We start from the raw sequence: 20,960 nt of genomic DNA, 5'->3' as shown, positions 1-20,960 counted from the left end.
ATAAATCGCGCAATTTTTTTCACAACCCTCGCACACCCCTAGCATTCTCTCCCGGCGCATTTCCGCGTAGCCTTACCCGCTTTTCATCATTTAGTCTTCTGGCTCTTCTCGTTCCCTCCACTCTCGTTCCCTACAGTCAAACAAGCTATTTCGCGGTTTTCGTACTTCGCCGAGATGTAATTACCATGCTTTCGGCGAAGACGGGGGAACTGGCTGTAGGACGAGCGATTGCGTAAAATCGCGCTCGCAATATTCGCGACGGCGCGGAAATAATTCTGCGTTTGGCGCAAGTAAATGCTCTCTTTCTCTTTCTCCCGTCTCCATCCCACGATCTGTTCCCTCGTCGCTCCCTCTTTCTCTTCTGCATTTATACGTGTCTTGGTTATAGAATCGTGCCGCCCTTCTGTTCCAAGTTCGGCGTCGAAATCTCCTTTGTTTTCGCCAACGTCTTCACCTCGGGGCGACAGGAGCTACGGTGCGATGCACCGGCTTGCTCTCGCGCGCACAGCACAATGATAATCCTGTTATATGGTAGCGTGTCAGTGACTGACGTTCCTTTGGCGCAACCAATGTACCGCTCCCAGCTCGTCAAAGTGCAAGAACCAGGAAAGGGCTGTGTCAATATCAGGGTTGTTTGATGTGGACGCTGTCTCTCAACGGCTACATGTGTTGCCGTCAGAGCGTTACTCCGGTTTGATTTTTTATTTACCTAGAAAATTCCATGTTGCTTTTATCGAACTCGTCAGCAGCACGGTCAGTGCTTTTCCTCGCTGTAATCGCGTTTAGAAGATAAAGATATCTCTCGCGCCGTGGTCTAACTAGAAAATATAATAAATAAATAATTTAAGTTGGAAATAATCTTCGCAAAATATTAGGCGAACATTTGAAAGATAATAGAATTAGATTTACAACCGTCTTTATTTCTCGACTCGCCGTTTAATCAATACTCGCATTATTTTAGTTTCTGTTTTGAGCGACAAAAATCAGTTACACCGAGGTGAAAATTAATTAAACTGGCGGAACCGACTCTTAGTCGCTTCAATTAGCTTCCACGTTTCAAGCTCGAACACGTTTCACGTATCGATTCGTATCCTCCTCTCTGTCCTGCGCACGTTATTAGAGGTGTATCATACCGAGATGCAGTTCGCTTAAATTCATTCGGCAGTTACTGATAGAAAATGGCGGGGTGGAATTTGGTGCGGGGCGGCTTATCGGTAGGAGACCGGCTCGAACCGGATGCGAAGCGGGTTCGCGGCCGGCCATCCGGTTCCACCGAGGTTGGGGGCCAACCGAGCGGTCATCTCCCAGAGGCCTTGTACTCGGAAATAGACTGGGTTATGTATATATAGTTCTGCGCCGCCGCGTGCCCCGCTGCCGTAACTCTGCCCGGAATACTGGCATAGTATTGATAATGCACGGCCCATGCCCCTTTGCGTTTACGCCGTGAATATACGAGCCGCCCTCCGAGTCTCCACCCCTTCCCGTTCGGCATCGATGGCTCTTTATATCTCTACGAGCCACGTATCTCTCGATTTTTGCCGGACATTGTCTGATCGCGGTTAAAGTGTCTATTGCCATTCGTGGCAGAAAATCGATCATTTAGTTAAAACATTTATTCATTTTACCGCTTTGTTACTTAAGCGATATTTATAGTTGATGATGTTAGAATGGCTGGCCATTTTGACCGCAAAGCTTTTGTACGATACTTTTGTAAATTTTTAATTAATACCAGCAAGAGATGAAAAATATATTACGAGGGGAAAGATTATATTTTAAAATGTTGCCAATAAAATGTTGCTATATATATAGTTATATCTATTCAGTTTTTAAAAAATATTTTTGGCACAAGTAGTAGAATAATTAATGTATTTTTTTGTACGAGTCGGTGAATGCGTATTCCGTCGGTATATTACCCATTATACGTTTCCGCAGCTTCTTCCTTCCCCTCATTTTATTTTTTTTTTTTTTCTTTTATATACGGCCGTTCGTCACGACGACACGAGCGCGCCGTATTTCCCCCGAGTGTTTTTCGAGCTGTAGTAATTGTTTACTACCGCCATCGGCCGTACGATGTTGATCGCAAAGTCAATTTTTTCCCATGCATTCAATGCTAACTTTCAACAACCATGTCGTCTTAACAACCATGAAGCTTTAAATAAAATTTCATATCAAACTTTTATCATTCATTTTAACGATAAGACGATAATTTTTGCTAAATACACGTATACGTATCCATATCTTTTTAATTAATAGTGATAAAGTGTACTGTCTAATAAAATGTCTAATAAAATTCTAGTGTCTAATAAAATTCTCATTATACAATCGGGAATCGCGCAAATCTTTGTATAATTCAAAATCATTAATAACAAATAATGAATAAAGTGTACACTATCTAAAAAAATCTGGAAAATTTGGAATTTTCAGGGAATTTTTTTAAAGTTACTTTTTCTAATATATTGTTTTTATTATAATCGGAAGTTTACAGACTGAATTGTTAATGATAATAGCAAGTCCATTCGCTTTAAATATCAAAGCACACTGATTTTATAATTAATCCAATATTTATAATAGTATTAAAAACAATGACTTTGTGTTAGATACAATTTTGTGTAATAAAAACGGAAATTTATTTTAATAATTTTATAAAAATTAAATTATCGGTTATGCATTATAAATTTTTTATTTGTAACTTTTGGATATAAAATTTGAAAATTTTATTTTATATAAATATAAATTATTTGTTGAGTCCTTATATATATTTAGAGTCTTTATATATGTATATATGTATACACATATATACATAATATGTATACACATACATACATAATTTCTTTCAAAATTTTTCAAATTTAATTATTGAAACTCGAGTGATACTTAATTTTATTTAATAATTTATAAACTTTTATGAAAACATTAAGGACTTGAATAATAAATATTTTTATATAAATATTTATTTTAAGACACATTTTAAAATAAATATATTATAAATATATTTCATTTTACCTGGAATTTTAAACAAATTGCTTTGAAAATTAGAAAATTCCCAGGGAATTTTTTTTTTCAAGTTTGACTAGACATCCTGGCGAACAATATTGCATATTTATAATTATCGACAAACAATTGTGCATATTTTTTAATTCTTTACGCATATTTAAACTCTATTAGAGAGCGCATGTATCTCACGAACGTCGATAAATACAACTGTGTATGCTTGGATATATCAAAGGCGGGCATACACAAGCGTCGGAACAATTAAACCGTATACGAGCCAATTTAAGACCGTGTTTATTCCGCGCGGTAATTCCCGTATGCGGTCGGAGTATGCGGTACGAACGCGAGCGAGTTAATCCCCTGTCCATTTGCGTCGCGCAAGAATCTCACGACCATCGGCGCAGCCCCGGCGTCGTCGCGTGAGGAATTCCGTATTAAAAGTTTACCCGTCCTCTCAGGGTGGGGCAGGGCAGCTCTCGTTTGTGGGAAAGGGCCGGAATTCCGTTGCGCGGCGCGGTGCCGAGGTACCAGGAATTCTGTAGTTACCTATGTACGTTAGTCGCCTCCTGTTTCGCTTGCCCGTTCCATCCTCGCCCCGGTCCCGTGTTCCGCCGTCCGTTGTCGCCGTAGTGTAAACCGGATCTTCTGACTAACGTCGATGGAAATCGAGACTCTTTTGATACCGTACACCGCCAGGCGTCCACGGGAATATTTTTGCACGCTTGACTTTTATCCGCCGCTGTTCCCAGAGAAAATACCGTCGGCGTAATGACGACGCCGTTGCATTCTCCGCCCGAACGACCGGTTGCCATTTTCTCTTTTTCTCCCTTTTATTTTGCGCCTTTCTGCCATGAAGAGAAGCACATGATAATTAAAAAATTCTGTTGCCCGAGTTCGCTTTAACGGGGATGATCGATCGTTAAGCAGGCCTCGATAAAATTATATTATCGCATAGAATTTCTTTTCTAAGATAGATGCATCGCTTTTAGTGTATCTCCGAAACGTAGATTTTTAGTTTTATTTCCGTTCGCGGTAGATCAATATTTGTTTAATTGAATGAAAGCCCGTCTTCAAATTTTGGAACATTACAATTGTCACGAAGAAGACAAAACCGAAGTAGAATTTTGTCGTATAATTGCATTACGGAGACTATTTAACTTCGCAACTGTCAGATGAAGAGTAAGATGCGACTGAGAAATAGCGTTTCGTGATACAAAAGTGTCGATTTAAATAACGTCACGATGGGGTCGCAGTAATTCTATAACGGAACATTAAATGCATTTGCGTCGCCGTGTTTTCGCGCCGGAAATTCTGGTCGATCTCTCGCTCGCTGTCTGCAAATTCTTTTCACGGCGTTACAAACGAAGGCGTTATATTCCAGGCATCCATATCGCTTCGGAAGCGCGCGCGCGCGCGCGCTTCGCTGTATTCATCGAAGCGTGGAATGCTGCGCGATGCCGGAGTAGAGGTATCTATCGTAATAATTCCGCAAGCGTACACGCAGGCATATGCGTCCGAATACTCGCGCGACCGTATGCTATCGCTGTCGAACCGTAAATCATCGCGAAATAACGGGCGTATATGACGGCAACTATTACATTTCTCGCGACGAGACGTACGCGACCCTTTTCCTCCTCGACACATTACGGCTGTCATCCAACAAGTAAACCGCTCGACGCTCGACAGATATCACGGCACGATGCGATCGGACGTTCGTGCCCGTGTTTGTCCCTTGTTATTGCGATCGACTCAGTTTACTTAAATCAAATCGGTTTCCGTACGTGTTTACGTTCTTCCGGTATATCTATGTCGATCAAATTCTAACCATACGTTTTGTTCGGCGGGCGACAGGAAAATAGAATGTTGTGTCGCACCTTCGATAGAAAGAAGTCAAAATTGCTGTGAAGGTTGATTTCTCGAAAATTGAAAAGATAAACTAAAGAAGGAAAAACAATGTAATTGATTCACAATATGTACACATTTGTGAGGAATATATTTTTAATTAAAGCACACATCGATGTTTACAATATTCTTAATAGAGAAAATGCAATGTAAAATTTGTACATATTTTTCTCCATGGCGAAGAGAATAGAAGAAAAATATAAATATGTATGATAAAAGTATCGGTAGTACTCGATTAAAAATAAATAAATGAGATTTAAATTAAACTATTCCGATGAGTCTGATATTCTTGAAGCAAATTCCGCAATTTCCGCCTGTTTTATTTATGTATATTCTCATCGAATTCTCTATGCTCCTGCAGCCAGCAGCAAACCACTCTCGTCTCGGGAATTGTACGAAAATTTTCTAGCCCGAGATGAGAACGTGGCACAACTGCCTGAAGTCATTACCCAATGCATATGTCGGGTGATGTTAAGCGTTGCACGTATCTTTTTTCAGCATATATATATATATATATATATATATATATATATATAGGAAATACACACGCGCCAATTTATATGATGCGTTTCTTGATCATTTGTTAAATTCACGAGCAATCGAGACCAATACAATCATCCAACTTTTTTTATTCTCTCGCGGACTATACGCGACGAATAAAAAATTTGGCACATTGTATGTACGGGACGTATGTCTAATCAATGTTTGAACATATTGGCCTGCGTGTTTGTCATCGGGACAACCGATGAAATGTTACAAAACATTTGTCATTTGTAACAATGCCGACAATATTGCGAATATGTTTGTCTTTTGTACCAGATGGGAAATTATATCCGGATTGAAGTCTCAAATTTTTTTACGAATGCCGAAAATTCGGGACCGACCTCTTATTAAATTCTTTAGGAACTTCTCTCGCATTTCTCACCTAGCGCATCATGGGAATTACGTAAAGAGAACACATGAATTTTTGTTCCTACTGGAGATAAACAGTACTTTGTCGTTTTATTCATGCGTGTTCTTATCAAATTTTCTCTCTCTCTCTCTCTCTCCTTCCCCCCTTCTCACTCTCTCTCCCATTCTCTCTCTCTTCTTTTCTCTCACATCTCTCTCTCGCCTTTTTCCTTTCTCTCACTCTTTTTTATCACACCGGGGATTGTATACTGTGCGTATAATAAAGCTGGCGGAAAATGTTAGGGGAGGGTGGCGAGGGATCGTTGCCGGAAGGTCCCTATGTAACACGGGTACGTACGTTACGGCGTTTTATCCCGTCATTGTTTCCCCGGAAACTTTTTCGCCCGTTGGCGCGACGCGGGCCGTAAACTTACTATTTTTCCTCGATGTAAACTCCTTCGCATTTTTTTTACAGGTGACACACTTCTCGATCCTCTCATTTTTCGATGTTCCATAAAGCAGCCAATAAAACATCTTTCGCATCCCTCGTCTACGTATTCGGCGGCACAGCGGCTTTACTATGAATGTTTTACAGCCAAGATGGATATTGAATTTTTCTTAACCGTCTTTGGCACACTGTACATGGAAATTTGTTATCGTAGTTCTTAAACTTTTTTAAATACGTGTCAAACCGTTTTTACTCACCAACTCGTTTTATTAACTCCTTTTGCAGAGATAAAAAGGCTTTTTGCGATGCGTTTCATGTTTTTTAAGTAATGGAATATTTTGAAAGTGTTACGGTTTCGCTTTAATCCTTTCATCCATTTACAGTTACAGAGAGATATTTTTTCTATGTATATGTATTCCTTGCGTAAACAACACTGCTGCAAATTCTTAGTAAATATTGCCGGTGTAATAATCTGCTTGCGCAAAAAGGATTGCGCATTGCGACGGATATTTATCATCGCGGTGAACTTTGAAATATGTGTGTCGCGTGTGTCGATCTCTCCAGCTCGTCGCGACTCCACCGTTTTGTTTAAATGACCCTTCAAAAAATGACACCAATGTGGTCGGGCCTCGCGATCGTCGTTGGCAAGAAGCACAGTCCCGCATGTCCGGGCTAATGGAACTCTTTTATCAGGGCTCGACTTCGCAGGACGGTCGATACTTTATATTCGTACGGACGAGTCGCGCGGACGTCATATTTCCGAAGCAGCGTCAGGAAAAGAGGGACAGGGCGAAATGGAATCCCAGTCTATGGACTCGTCACGCGCGACAGGAGCTACGAAACGATTAGGATTTTGCGCGAGGGTCGATGAGGAGAATCGGAGGCCGGGAAGAGCGGCGGGAGACACGCAAAGGCCTGTTGGGATTATTTGCACATCGCTGGGATGAAGGTGGCCTCGTTTGGTCGCAACTTGCGCGAATGTATGCGGTAAACACCGTGTGCACCGATCGCACACAGTCGATTTGTAGGCGGACGTGGGATTATGAATTTTTCCGACGAACACGCGATCTAGCGCGTCCTTATAGTTGTTTTCGTTAAATGATGGCACAGGTGGAATTTAATAAAGTTAAATAAAAAAATCTATATTTTTTTCTTTACAATTTTATATAAAAATCAACTTTTTAATTAACCCACGTAATATTCTCTCCGAAGAAAAGAATGATTTTTTTTACAAGAAGTAGAATAACGATTTTTTTTCGAATCTATTTCCAGCAAAAAACTGCTATTTTTCACACAAAAGCTGTCTGTACTGCCTACAGAACACCCATATTCCTCTCTCGTTGCTTTTGTCCAAAAAGTGGCAATTTCCCCACTTGAATTTCCCACACGAAAATGATATTATTCCCTTTCTCCCTTCTATATCAAAAATAAGAGAATAGTATTTTTTTCATCTGGAACGAATTGTTTTTTCTTGATTTCTTGAAACTCTGAGCGATTGCCTATCCCTTGAATCAACCCTGCTACGTGTAAAAAACTCGACGCCGTTTTTGCCGGACAAACGGCACAATTCGAGCGCTGATCGATTGATGTTTAAAACGTCCTGAGTGATGGAGGATGTATTTTCGTAAAACGCTTGATATCGTACGTATGTTTTTTCGAGATCGATACACGCGGCGCTACGTCGCGCGGCGCTATCGAGCAAAAATGAGGAATGGAACTTTTAAGGGATACGGCTAGTCAGCTAGTCAGCCTCGTGTTCGTATCACAAATCGATCTCGGCTGCATTATTCGTAAGGTCAACGAATAGAAAATATCGTCCCGCGATTTTCATAAAGCGTCAGAATTCGACTTTTCCTGGACGGATTCGCCGAGTACGTCGCTCGAGGAAACGCCCGCGCATGGCATATGCTTCTCGCAGTTTTAATACCGTGCTTATGATTTATGTATCGGGATACATATTGCATCGAATCCTCTTTCGCATTAATGTTGACACTAGGAGCGAAGCGTTTCCCGTTCTCTGCATATGAGAGAGATTTTTATGTCCCGGGCAAAGGCTCGTTCAGACGTAACGATTTTTAACATGATACAATATATCGATATTTTAAATATGCCATTTGGTTTTATGGATATTACTCGAGTAACATGAGTCCAATCTATATAAAACTATAAAATTTTTAGAGTACTGATTGTAATCTGTAATAATTTATGTAATCTGTAGAAGAATAACAAACTCGCAAGATGTGCAATTTTTTGTCATCAAGGAAGAAAGTATTTTATTTATTATATAAAAAAATTTTTTTTGATAAATCATATTATTGCATAATTTAGTAATATTATGTGTTACATACAGATGTTTTTATGTTTTTTTTTACACTTTCTTATTTAAGAGTGACGATCTACGCTATAGCATCAAACCGCGATCGTAATTCAAGGTGATCGAAGTGAAAGGCCTATGAGCCATTCTGCCAGGGATCGCGAGTTTATCGTAGGGGAGGTTACAAAAGCTACTCAACGGAAGAGCTTTAAAAATGAGGAGCTCCACGCCAGAATACAGAGGAAATTTCAGGGAAGCCGAAGCGGTCATAATCTTGACTGATGCGAGCATTCGTCACTCGTTAAATTTCCCCCTCCCCCTCCCCCCCCCTGTGCACGAACCTGACGAATATCCCAACGGAATAGAGTTGCAAATTAGGACTCTGTTACATCGCTCGTTTTCCTTCTTTTAAAAGAGTCTTCGTTGGCATCCGGAGGAGAACAAGCTCGACTCGGGGTTGCTTGATAATGCTTCTAAATTTTCGTTATTATGCGATGGAAGGCAGCCTGGTATGCCGGTGTGTAAACGAGTTAAAGTAAGAGAAACGGTCATACGGAGGAGACAGTCGCCATTGTGCCTGGTAATTTGCTACGTCCTCCATCCTCCGTCTTTATACTCGCGAGTCCTAACAAATGCGTCACCTTAAGCACTGCTACTCGTGACTGTGATCTATCGCTCACAACGCCGACGTTGGTAATGGCGGTTTGCGTTCTAACGTTTCCTCGTCCAAGTTTATTGAGCGCGAAACATTTCTGATAAATACTCGTGCTAGAAACGAGGAGCTCTTCTTGAAAGAGCTTACGCTCGCGGCATCACGGAAAATTTTAAGAGATTTTTAACGAGGACTTTCAAGAATTGAATCTCTGAAAGCGGCGACTATTCGTATTATTTCGTGTACGGTAATTCATCGCATTTAACGTCGTCAGGTGTTGCCAGCGCGACTCGAATAAGGCGACTCGAAAAGGAAAGGAAATCAAAGCCGTCTCTGCACAATGCGCTCTCTTACCGAGCGTAAACTCGGTTTATTCTGCGGTAAGGAGGATACAATGCCGAATCCATTCCGCGCACATTCGGTAGACAAACAATAATTACAGAGACCTCGGTCCCTCGGATGGCGCTCCGGGAAAATACTGATGCAATCTCGAGTGCAGCGCCTGGCCGGCCTCGACGGAGGAAGAGCCGCGCTTTTATTTCCCCGGGAAACGGAAAACGACGTTAAGTTGGGACGGCCGCCGGTGCAGTGGTGCATGTACACCATCCACCATTTCTCTCTCTTTCGAGAACGCCCTTCTCCACGCACATTTGGCGCTCCTTTTATATTATTAAGTTCCTAACGTACTGAAAAGAGAACGGCGGGCTGAACTCATGCGCGACACCGGATACACGTTTCACAGCCGTCGGGGATAACTATTTTCGCCATAGCGACGCCTGATATCGTCGAGAATCTCACGAAATTGTCGCAATAAGTGTGCCTCGCGTCGCGATACGCTGTGTGTGTGTGTGTGCGTGTGTGTGCGCGCGCGCGCGCGCGCGCGCGTGTGTGTGTGTGTGTGTGTGTGTGTGTACTGCACGCATTCTTTTCTTACGTAAGCTAGTAGAAGATGATGGAAACTGGAGCAATCTTATCCTCACATTTTCTCTAAAAATATAAATCTATATTAAAATTTCAATTAGTAAGCCTTTCAATTAGTAAGTTTTTCAATTAGTAAATTTTTTAAAATTCAACAATATATTTTTAAGATGGTAATTTTCTAGTCTGTTCGAGAGAAAAAGGGAGAAAAATATGTTGCTAGTTATCTGTGTTTCGGGAGTTAATAAAATCGAATGGATGACTGTAATGAAAATTTTGATACGTGATCCTGGTGATAGTCCTTTTTTTTCTCGCTTTTCTTAATTTTCTCCTTTTACGCGCGAGATAACAAGCTACCGATGAGTATAGTTGTGATCGTATTCATTCGCGAGACATTCTGGGAAAGACCGAGTTCTCCTATTTAGGGGTTTCGAGTTTTGTCGTTAAAACGACGGCGAGTGGCAAAGTGCGAAACACCGCCGAATAAAAAGTCGATACGCTTTTATGGAATTGAGATGTGCCCAGCGCGGTTATCGGACCTTTCCTGGTTCGTGAGTGTCGAACTACGCGTGTAAGGAGACATTCCTGGCTTCATCGGCAAACCGAGAAAGTTCTGCTTATTTTCGCCGAGCGAAAAGAGAATTTCTTTCTCCGTTTCGTTATTGTCGCGGCTTGTTGCCTATTGTCGACTATCGAGCAAAGCAGACAACTCGTTTCGTCGCGCATGGACAACTTGTCTCTCGGGAGGCAAGAATTGTTCCGGAAAACGATCTTCGTTTATTTTTATTCTTATACAATCGGATCTCTTTTGTTCTATGATTAGCAGGGCGTTCTTGGATCTCGCGTGAGTTTCATGGGCGGCACGCGATTGTCGGATACATTATTATCCTATAAAAGATGAACGATTTATTCGTTTTATTCCCACAGAAGATTTTATTTGACGGACGATTACGTACGCATAAGGCGCTCCTTATTTTTTTGAAGTTCGCATATACGAAATTGAAAACGCGTATTTGAACGTTAATTTTAGATATCACGTTTAAATTTGAAATGGACTCTAAACTCCGCACTCGCGAAATTGATATCGGCCGCGTCCGCGTATGTAAAGTTACGTTTATGCCATATGAACGTGGACGAGCGAATGGTTCCGTTGTAATGCGAACGATGACGACTGAGAGCGAACTGATCCATTTGCTCGTGTTTGTTAGTATTTCCTCGCAGAATGGTAAACCGGCAAATCATCGAAAGAGATTCGCTGGTTTGCCGGTATATGTGTACATGAGTGTGTATCATCAGTATGTACGTGTATTTGTGTACATGTAAGCACGCTTCCCATAACAAGTCTACACAGTGAAATTTTGAATTTTAGATGTAATTAAATTTAACAATAGTTCAAAGTTGGAAGACGGCAACCGACAAAAAAGAATTGTTTAATTAAAACACATATTTCTCTGTCTTTGTCTTCTCTGTCTCTGTCTAGAAAAGGGACCGTTGGTCCGAGCATGTATTTCCGATAATTTTTAATAATTTAATAAAAAAAAATAGTTATTTCTGTCAATTCTTTTGGTGCCGTTCGTGTATTGCAAACGATTGTACGTTTCGAAAACGCGATTGTTATTTTGAGTGCGAATATTAAAGAATAAATTTCTGCGGCACGCCCATTTCTCGACGTTTGTTCGTTCGTACCTGCTGTCGCTGTGCCATTCGCAATAATCGTCGCACTATTATGATATAATAATGCCCTTTACTTTAATACGATATCGCGTCACAGAATTTTGCCACCTCGCACGTAATGCCGCGATATCAAACGATAACTTCCCGACCACTCCGGTTTTTCGAATGCGCCTCTAGCTATTCGAAAATGCAATTTCACTTGAATTTTTAACAATATCAGAGATCGATGCCTTTAACATGACAATACTGTTCTCACATATGCATGAAAATACTTTTGCATTCTTTGCAAGCTTTGCATCCTCGGAATAAAGTATCAAAATTATTCTTTTAATAGATAGGAACTATGATCTGAAAGAGGATTAATAAAAATTCAAGTCAAAGTGCAACGGAAAAATTAAAGAAAAATGAAACGGACGTTCGCATGAATTTACAGAGATATTGGAGAATCGGTGAACTAGAGATGGTATCGGATCGATGATATGTCGGTCCGATGATTACACGAAGGATACCTATCGCATCACGGCGATTCGATGATAATGCTCCGATAGGAAACTGTCGCACGAAACGTAAACGCGCATCGTCGCGGGAGCTGTTGTTTCACCGGCGGAGAAATATTTATGTTGCTTACACAATTATTGGGTACGACCTCCTCGGTCGCGAAACGTTCTCCGCGGTGGAAAATAAAACAGCGCAACTTTATGATAGTTCAAATACGTGCTTGCGGCTTTAAAACGGTCGCACTATTCGATCCACCACGTTTATCGCATTCTCAATGATTCTTTACATTGCGAATGATATCGGATGGCCATGAATTCCCAACTATGTACACGATAAAGTTTTTCTATTAACTTGAAATTGCAAGTTTCAATATCTAAAAACAGCAGCTGAATACAATTTAAATAAAACAAATTTTTATTGAATTATTCTTTCGTATAAATTTATGTCTAAGTCTTCTTTAAAAAAAAAAAAAAAAAATTTCGTTTTATAAATTTCTATATAATGAAAAAATATTTTGGCTTGGAACCGAGAGAGATATTTGTCGTGTTATTTGTATCATTCTTGGCGCTTTGTTTGTCACCATAAATATTATGTTTCCAGTTTCCATGTGTGCACATTCATACAGATATATGTATTTCGTGCAGTATTTCTTCAAGCCTATATGACGACCGAAGGGGACGAAATGGTCAGGTGGCTGTGGACGACTGTCAGAAAAGTTATTGGATGTAGTCTGCGGCTTTATGGGATCATCGGAACGGTCGTTCGTCGCGCATCAGTTCATCGCACCAACCGAAATGTCGAGGAAACGCGAAATTAAAACATTTTTATCCGACGTGACGCCAACGACACAGGGTGATGTGGCGATGTTTTATTCGGGTGCCAAGTCGATTTCCTTTTTCTCATAGACATATTACGAGGACATTGACATTTTTATAGTGTACCTCGCATCACGTAATATACGATACTATTTTCGCAACGGCATTTCGTTTCCGTTTGACTGTTACTAAATTTCTGCTAAAAAGTCAAACCACACAACGCACATGATCACGGAATCTAAATTAATTTTACCGGGCAGTAGATTAAAATTGATTAAACCTGCTGAGCAGTGTGCACGGTACCGACGTTATTATTTCCTGTTAATTGATGATATCACAACCTACGCGAAAATACTCGACTTTGCGACCAAAACATCCCGTAACGCCGTTTTAGTGGAATGAGAGAGCACCGCAACAAAGAGGAGAGAAAAAGAGAAATAAAACCATAACGATCTTTCAAAGGCCAAATCGCGCATAAAGATCAGCTGCTCATAATATTAAACCAAAAAAATGAATATTCTTTAATACTTGCGTTGCTTGCTCCAATAATTTCAGATCTTAAAGCTCGTAAAGTGATTCTTTTCCGATAACTGTTTGCGTAATATTCGAATGAAATAATATTATCAAACATACACTTGGAATACATAAATTTCTAATCATTTGTAAGAATCTCAGAATTGGAGATTAGATTTTTATCAAGTATATAAGTAACATAAAATGATACGCGATAAGATTTGAAGATATTTTGAGATTTATTTCACAGAATTTTTCTTTCTTTTTTTCGTATCTCTGTTTTCTTTTCTAAATCTCTTCTATAATTTACATTTATTATTATATATCAAACTCTATCTGTTTTAAAACATTAAGAAATATATGCTAGATTACGAAATCGACTAATGATAAAAAAAATAATATTTAATCTGTCGCTGTCAAGTGTGCGTTAATTTATAATTAGCATCTTAATATCGAAATATGCTGTTTGTCTTCAAACGAGAATTTTAGACGTCATCATTCCTACACTTATATAATACAATTAAGCATTTATTGCACGACTGAAAGAATATATAATGAGTTCATTTACGATGATATGTATGTGTGTGTGTGTGTGTGTGTGTGTGTGTGTGTGTGTGTAAATAATTATTTAATATAGATGTATATTCAACTTCAAGAAAAGAAAATATCATCATAAATATTATGGACTCATTATAATTACACTTAAATACGCACACACACACACACACACACACACACACACACACACACACACACACACACACACACACACACACAAAACAAAAAATGACAAAAAAATAATATCATCTTCACCAGAAAAAGTTTTTATTTGCGGTGAAATGACATTTACTGCGGACGAAGCTGTTAATGAGTCAGTGTCGAGAATATGAGATCAAAGTAAAAACATAATAATATCGCATAACACGACGTTATGTTTCGTCGCTAAATGAAGGTTGGAAGATAAAAATATATGGCAATCATAATTACGTATGTAACTACGCACATCTCGAATGCGCGGATGATGTTGCATTGTAGTGTGAGCGTTGCAGAAAATCTAATTTTTATATATATCTCATTATTTTCTAGCCATTTGAATAAAAATCATTCTAGTATCTTTTTATGTAAAACAAAATATCGACGAATGTGATAATCTGTATAATTTCGATGAAATTGAGAATTAACTCTATTCTGCGTATAAATCCTCGCACAGTCTATTGGATGTAATATTAAACATTTTACTGGCATAAAATTAATTAATGTAAAAACAGAAAATTCTAATTGAATTGATTAAATTGAGCGATGTAGTAGTAGATAAATTTATGACTTTTAATTTTTCACATTGCTCTCAGTTTTGAAACAAGAGAACATTACGTAAATGCATGCATTGTTGGAATATTAGCAAAATGTACATCAGGTAATCTCGCATGATAGTAAATCTGCTATAAATTTAGATAAATGTTGTTTTCCACTCACCATAATTTCAATGTCGTCGCGACTAATGCAGGGTTACACCTTATCGATATTGCGATTATATGCTCATAGGTATATATAAGTCACGTCATATGTGTTGGTCAAAAACACGTTATGATAATATCATGGCATACAATAACTATTTATTATATGAAATTTCTAATCTACATCGATGATTTAATATAAATATTCAGAAATATCTGAATACTATAACTAATACTATAACTTTAACTGCAATATGATTAGTTTTTCCAATAATTCGAATAAAAGTATCAAGCTAAATATATTGCTATTTTTCTTCAATATACTTCACATTACTGTCAAATCTAAAAAAAAATCTTCCTAAAAAGATTTGCAAATATTAAAGTGCATGAAGATTATTTGAATTTTATTTGAACGAATAAAGTGATCAGATTTGCACTCTCAAAATTGAGGCTCACAAAATAGACCTATTAGATTTAGATAGAAAGGAAATATATGCAAATATAACTTCAAGAAGCATGACAATGGAATATTTCATATTGTTCATGTGTCAGCATACAGTATCACGTACGTGCTAAACCGTTGTACGTGGTGGAAACTAAGTAAGTATTAGGAGTTGGAAATTTCAAACAGATTACAACGAGTTAACCTAGGAGGAAGTTTGCATATATGAGGGCAGCACCCACTCAGATTCGTCGAGCAACATCCCCGTAAGTGAGATTGTTGTTTAGCAATAAACGTGATTGAACGAGATAGCAAATAATTAGCTTTTCTCTATTTGTACACAATTACAGAGTCTCACAAGCATGATATAACATCAAGCATATTTTCATGTTATACATTATATCTCTTTTCTGCAGACTAAATTAATGAAGAATTGGCATACATTCGCTAAAATATATTTATTTTAAGGCAATAGATCTACGACATGTTATATTTATCTGTAATTTTTTTATGCTTTTAAACTAAATTATTTACTATGTTATTATAAATTTAAATATATATATATATATAATAATTTTTTTATCAATCTATTATTTCAAATAAAAACAAAAAATAATTTTCCGCTTATCAATTACACGATGCGCAGCAGCGAAATTGCAGCAGAACAATGACCTGTAAAACATAAAATATTCAAATTACAGTATCGCATAAAATATATTTAATATTTCAAAAAATAATTATCGTACATATCAAATTATTTATTTATTCTTGGAAAGTCGATATTAAATAAAAAATTATTAATTGGAAGATTTCCATAAAAAAAATTTTCTCTTTTTTAAATATAGACTATTATACTATTATACTATTATAAAACATCATAAAAATAAAAGTTCCACTTCTATTTTTATTTTATTGCGATCATTGAAATAAATAAACTAATTTAAGCGAAACAAACAATCTATTTCACAAGAAATAAATAACATATAAATAAGGTATTCACGGTTGCCTCTGCCATCGCTCGATACTTTCTATCTCTGTTGTACACACATAATACAATATAACACATAATACAATGTTGATAAAAACACAGTTAGTTAAAATTACGTGCAAGCCAATCACTAAAGATTATGACGAACGCGGACATTTTTACGTAGTATTTCCGATATTAACCATACACACTTTCACATTGTGTTTGTTTATTCGTATATTACATCTCAATTTCAATCTGTAAATTTTAAGCAAATTACCTGATTCAATGTAAATGCAAAGCAAAATACGACATACACTCAAAAAAATACGTACAATAAAACGTACAATAAAAAAAAGTACAAGGCAAAGTGTATTGGAATTAGTTAAAAGTTCAAAATAGAACAGGAAATATATTTAATTACGAAGAGTAGATTCTTTACTAGAAAACTATTTATCATTCATAAATAATTGCAAACAATAATTTATAATCCCTGTTTAGTGCTTCAATCTTTGAATAGAATGCTTGAAACGTATCAATCGATATCTGTATACAAATTGTTAATTGTAGGAGTTATCAATAGGTAATCATTGTTAGTTAAGAACCGCAAAAAATTAAAAATCGAACTTTGTTGTTACTTGTTTAAAGAGAATCACATTTTCTCTCAGTGTGCAATTCGAGAGAAAATAATCTGACGTGCGGAACGGTTTGCGCTACGATTTACTGGCTTGCTCAAGCGTGTTGCATGAATGATAACGTGGTAACCTTCTGCATACAATATATGTTGCATTAGCAGATATCAAGGTTGTGTCCCAATCGACTTGTCGATAAGACGAAATTAATGCGTTAAATGAAATATTAAATACTATTTTTTAAATATTTTTATTTAATTTTGATCGAGTTGCTGATTTTGCGTTTTAAGTTTTGGATTTCAATGTAATGATTAATTTCACTTGATTAAGATTAAGATTACTTTATAAATTTATTGAAGATTTATTTATTTAAATTTTAAATCGATAAATATAATAGGTTACAGTTATATTTATGGCGATTGGATCGTCAGGACCCTAACCGTAGATTTCGTATTGGATGATCGAATTCGTAAAAACAAAGCAACACATACACACAATACATGCGTATCAGCTGATCGCTTGTCAGCACTGATCATAATGGAAAAAAATATACACATGACGATTTGAGCAACGTGTAGAAGAAAATAAGCTAACAAATCTCGATTTTTATTAATTTGCATTTCTTGAATTACTATCTCATGACGAGTAACAAAGTCATAATGCACGATATTGTATGCGCTGAATACGGATTGCAGTAGCTGCTTCTACTATCTTGGCATTGACATCAAACGAGAAAAATACGGTGCGTAAGTAATTTTTAAAGAGTTCGAGAATATTATCGAAGGACAAGATAGATAAGCGAGAGAGAGAGAGAGAGAGAGAGAGAGAGAGAGAGAGAGAGAGAGAGAGAGAGAGAGAAGTACAACCAATCTCGAGCAGAGAATAAGATTTAATCGGCGAATATCAAAGCGAGGCGTATTAATTTCGAATAAACGTAAATAAATATGTAATGTATAACGCGTATGTTTTGGGAGAACTTTATTTTGTTGCCTTTGTCACTGTTTCCAGTAATTCTTTTAAATCAACGTAAATACAAAATTAATATAACTGTAATCTCAATTGTACTCAAATAATTATTATCCTTGTACTGGTCGTACATTTTAACAGCGGGCTATTATTTGAAGCAATTTTAAGATTGTTTAAATTAATTATAATTGTAATGGAATGCTCTTCCGAGTTTATGGAAATAGTTTCTGTCGAATTCAGTCTCAAAATTCTCCTTTTTTTTCACAGTCAATAGATTGCTCTATATGAACGTATTTTTATTTTATATTGAAATATATATTGTGCGAATATAAAAAATAGGAAAAGTTAGACTATTCTCTATTGTACTATAAAATTGTATAGCATATAAAAATAAAAGAAAGTTTAATTGTTGGAAACATTGATATTGATTGTTAAAAGCTTTAAAACAAACCTAACAGTTGAACTTAGTTGAACAGTTTAATCTATAGAGCGACTGTTCGAATTTGAAATATAGAATATTTGCAAGGTATGTAAATATTCCCGTTAATACTTACTTTGCAGTGTGTTATATCCTCTCAATTTTATAACTCTAAAAATTATATTTATCTATTCCCGTTTATCAAGATAACACAGCAATAACTGATCGCACTTGAAAATGCACATTATGAATGATTTCTAAGAATATCTATCACATCTTGATAGATATCACAATGCCGTTTGTCTTATCTGGACTCACCGTAAATTCGCTAGCCTATTCTCGAATAACAATGTCAGTAACCAAGTTGCCCACGATCGCAGCCATGCTGATTATATTTTGTCTGGCGTTGATAGTTTCCGCCTCGTGCTTAGAGCCTAGAATAATCGGAGGCGTACCTACAACTATCACTAAGCATCCGTATCAGGTCAGTTTACGGTTGAAATATTTCTTCGTGATTGAACTCGTGTAATTGAATATTCAAGTAATTGTGCGAAATTATTACGACCGAGTACCAACGTCCGTTGTCATTTCCTTAAAAAGTCTTTTCCGGCAGGTTTCTATTCATTATAATGGTAAACTCGCATGTGGAGGCTCCATAATTGGCAAGCAATGGATTTTGACGGCGGCACATTGTGTCTACGGGTATGCGTGAATTTCTTGTTCTTGATATAAATTTGCTATCTCTTAGATCTCAGATAGATAGAATAGTTTATATAAATCTATAAAAATCGTTAGAGCGATTAAATGCGTTATTCTTATTTTAGCGGAACACGGTCGCTCTTCAGAGTGCGTGTTGCAAGTAGTTATCATGACGAAGGAGGCATTCTGATTACGGATATTGCTTCGATTATTGTTCATAACAAGTATACGTCGAGTACTTACGATTACGATGTGGCTTTAATTAAAGTATGTAGTCATGGCTTACTTCGAATATTTTCTTTGCGTGTTGAAAACATGCAAATTTAAAAAAAAGATATTATATATTTAAAAAAAATTAATTAAAAAATTTTTTAGTTATCCACACCTTTAACGCTGGGACCAAATGTAAAACTTATTGTACTTGCATTATCGTCATCGAATATTAAACCTGGTAGAACGGCAATTGTTGCAGGCTGGGGAAAGACATCGGTACGTCCTTTTTAGTCGTTCGTAAACCGTCTTGATTCTCCTGTCCGTGTATCAGTGTCAAGATTTATTGCCGTTGAGAGATGCTTTAGTTCGACGAGATTGTTTAGCTGCGTGTAAACATTAAGATTTGTTTGCCGAGCGCTTGACGTAGTTCCGGTTGATTGTCGCAACAAATGCTGCGGGATCTCGGGATAAATCGAAGGATATTCGTAAATGTTTCATTAAGCAGACGAGCTTTGAATTTCAGGTGAATGGCGCGAGTTCGAAAATACTGCAAAGCTTGGTGATACCAATCGTTGATGAAGAGGTTTGTCGAAAGATCTATGCTCGTTATCGGACAGTGACGTCCAATATGCTCTGTGCTGGTTTCACCACCGGTGAAAAAGACACCTGCCAGGTACGTTCATCATTTTTTTTATCGTTAGTCTCTTAACAAGTATTCATAATGCCTTTGATCAGGCATTCTTTTTGCATTTTTTATCATATATAAATATAAAAATATAACGAAATATATTAAAATCTTTTCGCATTTCTTCAAAAGATCGGTTGCAAGAAAAATTGATCTGTATTACAAAATTAGGTTTTGTATCAGAATACAAAAATGTACATAATTTCTTTTATAATAACTCTGTTTGTAAGGATGTAATATATTGAAATATATATTGAAATATATATTGAAATATATATTGAAAAGAATACAACCAGTATCTCCAGAACGTTTTTATTAACGCATTAAAATAATTCTGTTTCATTTTTTATCCATACTAGTTTTCGGAAATTGATTTTTGCTATACGAAAGTGAAAAAGGTTTATTTGTTCATGACGCAGGGAGATTCCGGCGGCGCGCTCGTGTACAACGGTGTCCAAATTGGGATCGTGTCCTGGGGCGCTCAGTGCGCGAGTGTTGGATTTCCAGGAGTGTACACGCGAATATCCGCCATACGGCAGTGGATAACCGAGCAGGCGAACGTGTAGCAGAATTAATTTTTCCCCTCTTGCCTGAACATTTTCCGAGATAGGGGAGAGGTAGCGGAACGTTGAAAAAATATTTGCTTCGGTTTAATCGAAGCATCAACTAGACTATTATGAAAAAAAGTACAATCTTGTACAATTTTGTACAATGCGATTGTACAAATGTGAAATACAAGATTTGCGAATTGTACATTGTACATTGTATTTGCGACTTGTACAATAAAGAAAAATAAAACGATGGTTTTTTGCAATAATAATAATAATAATGTAATTTTAAAATAAAAATAAAACAATATTTTAATAGA

General features: G+C 37.2%; 2 protein-coding genes across 3 annotated transcripts in view; both read left to right on the top strand.

Moving 5' to 3' along the window:
* The window catches only part of LOC105432588 (beta-1,4-glucuronyltransferase 1), a 54,654-nt gene extending 40,279 nt beyond the window's left edge, over positions 1-14,375 (top strand). Inside the window, exon 4 of one of the 2 annotated variants that reach the window (XM_089070578.1) lies at positions 12,889-14,375. In XM_089070578.1, coding sequence (XP_088926704.1) covers positions 12,889-13,017 — 129 coding nt within the window. In that variant the 3' untranslated portion in view covers positions 13,018-14,375. The remainder of the gene's footprint in view (positions 1-12,888) is intronic. The other variant, XM_011647463.3, reaches the window with a different exon arrangement.
* Positions 14,376-18,772: 4,397 nt separating this feature from the next.
* On the top strand, positions 18,773-20,960 carry LOC105432589 (trypsin-1-like). The gene is made up of 6 exons (XM_011647464.3): positions 18,773-18,979; positions 19,109-19,197; positions 19,320-19,461; positions 19,570-19,683; positions 19,931-20,080; positions 20,512-20,960. Exons 1-6 carry the CDS (start codon positions 18,788-18,790, stop codon positions 20,656-20,658), a joined length of 834 nt encoding a protein of 277 aa, XP_011645766.2. The 5' UTR covers positions 18,773-18,787; the 3' UTR covers positions 20,659-20,960.

Source organism: Pogonomyrmex barbatus, unplaced genomic scaffold, assembly GCF_055798465.1.
Source record: "Pogonomyrmex barbatus isolate J1 unplaced genomic scaffold, ASM5579846v1 scaffold10, whole genome shotgun sequence".
Lineage (NCBI taxonomy): Eukaryota > Metazoa > Arthropoda > Insecta > Hymenoptera > Formicidae > Pogonomyrmex > Pogonomyrmex barbatus.
The sequence above is the reverse complement of the archived record's forward strand: the minus strand, read 5'-3'. Positions and strand labels throughout refer to the sequence as shown.

What these genes read in the sequence shown, in the direction of transcription:
- LOC105432589 (XM_011647464.3), top strand. Translation starts at nt 18,788, where the DNA reads ATGCCGTTTGTCTTATCTGGACTCACCGTAAATTCGCTAGCCTATTCT. An exon ending in GCGGCACATTGTGTCTACGG is followed by an intron (nt 19,198 to 19,319) that starts GTATGCGTGAAT and finishes TTCTTATTTTAG; the next exon opens with CGGAACACGGTCGCTCTTCA. An exon ending in GTGAAAAAGACACCTGCCAG is followed by an intron (nt 20,081 to 20,511) that starts GTACGTTCATCA and finishes TTCATGACGCAG; the next exon opens with GGAGATTCCGGCGGCGCGCT.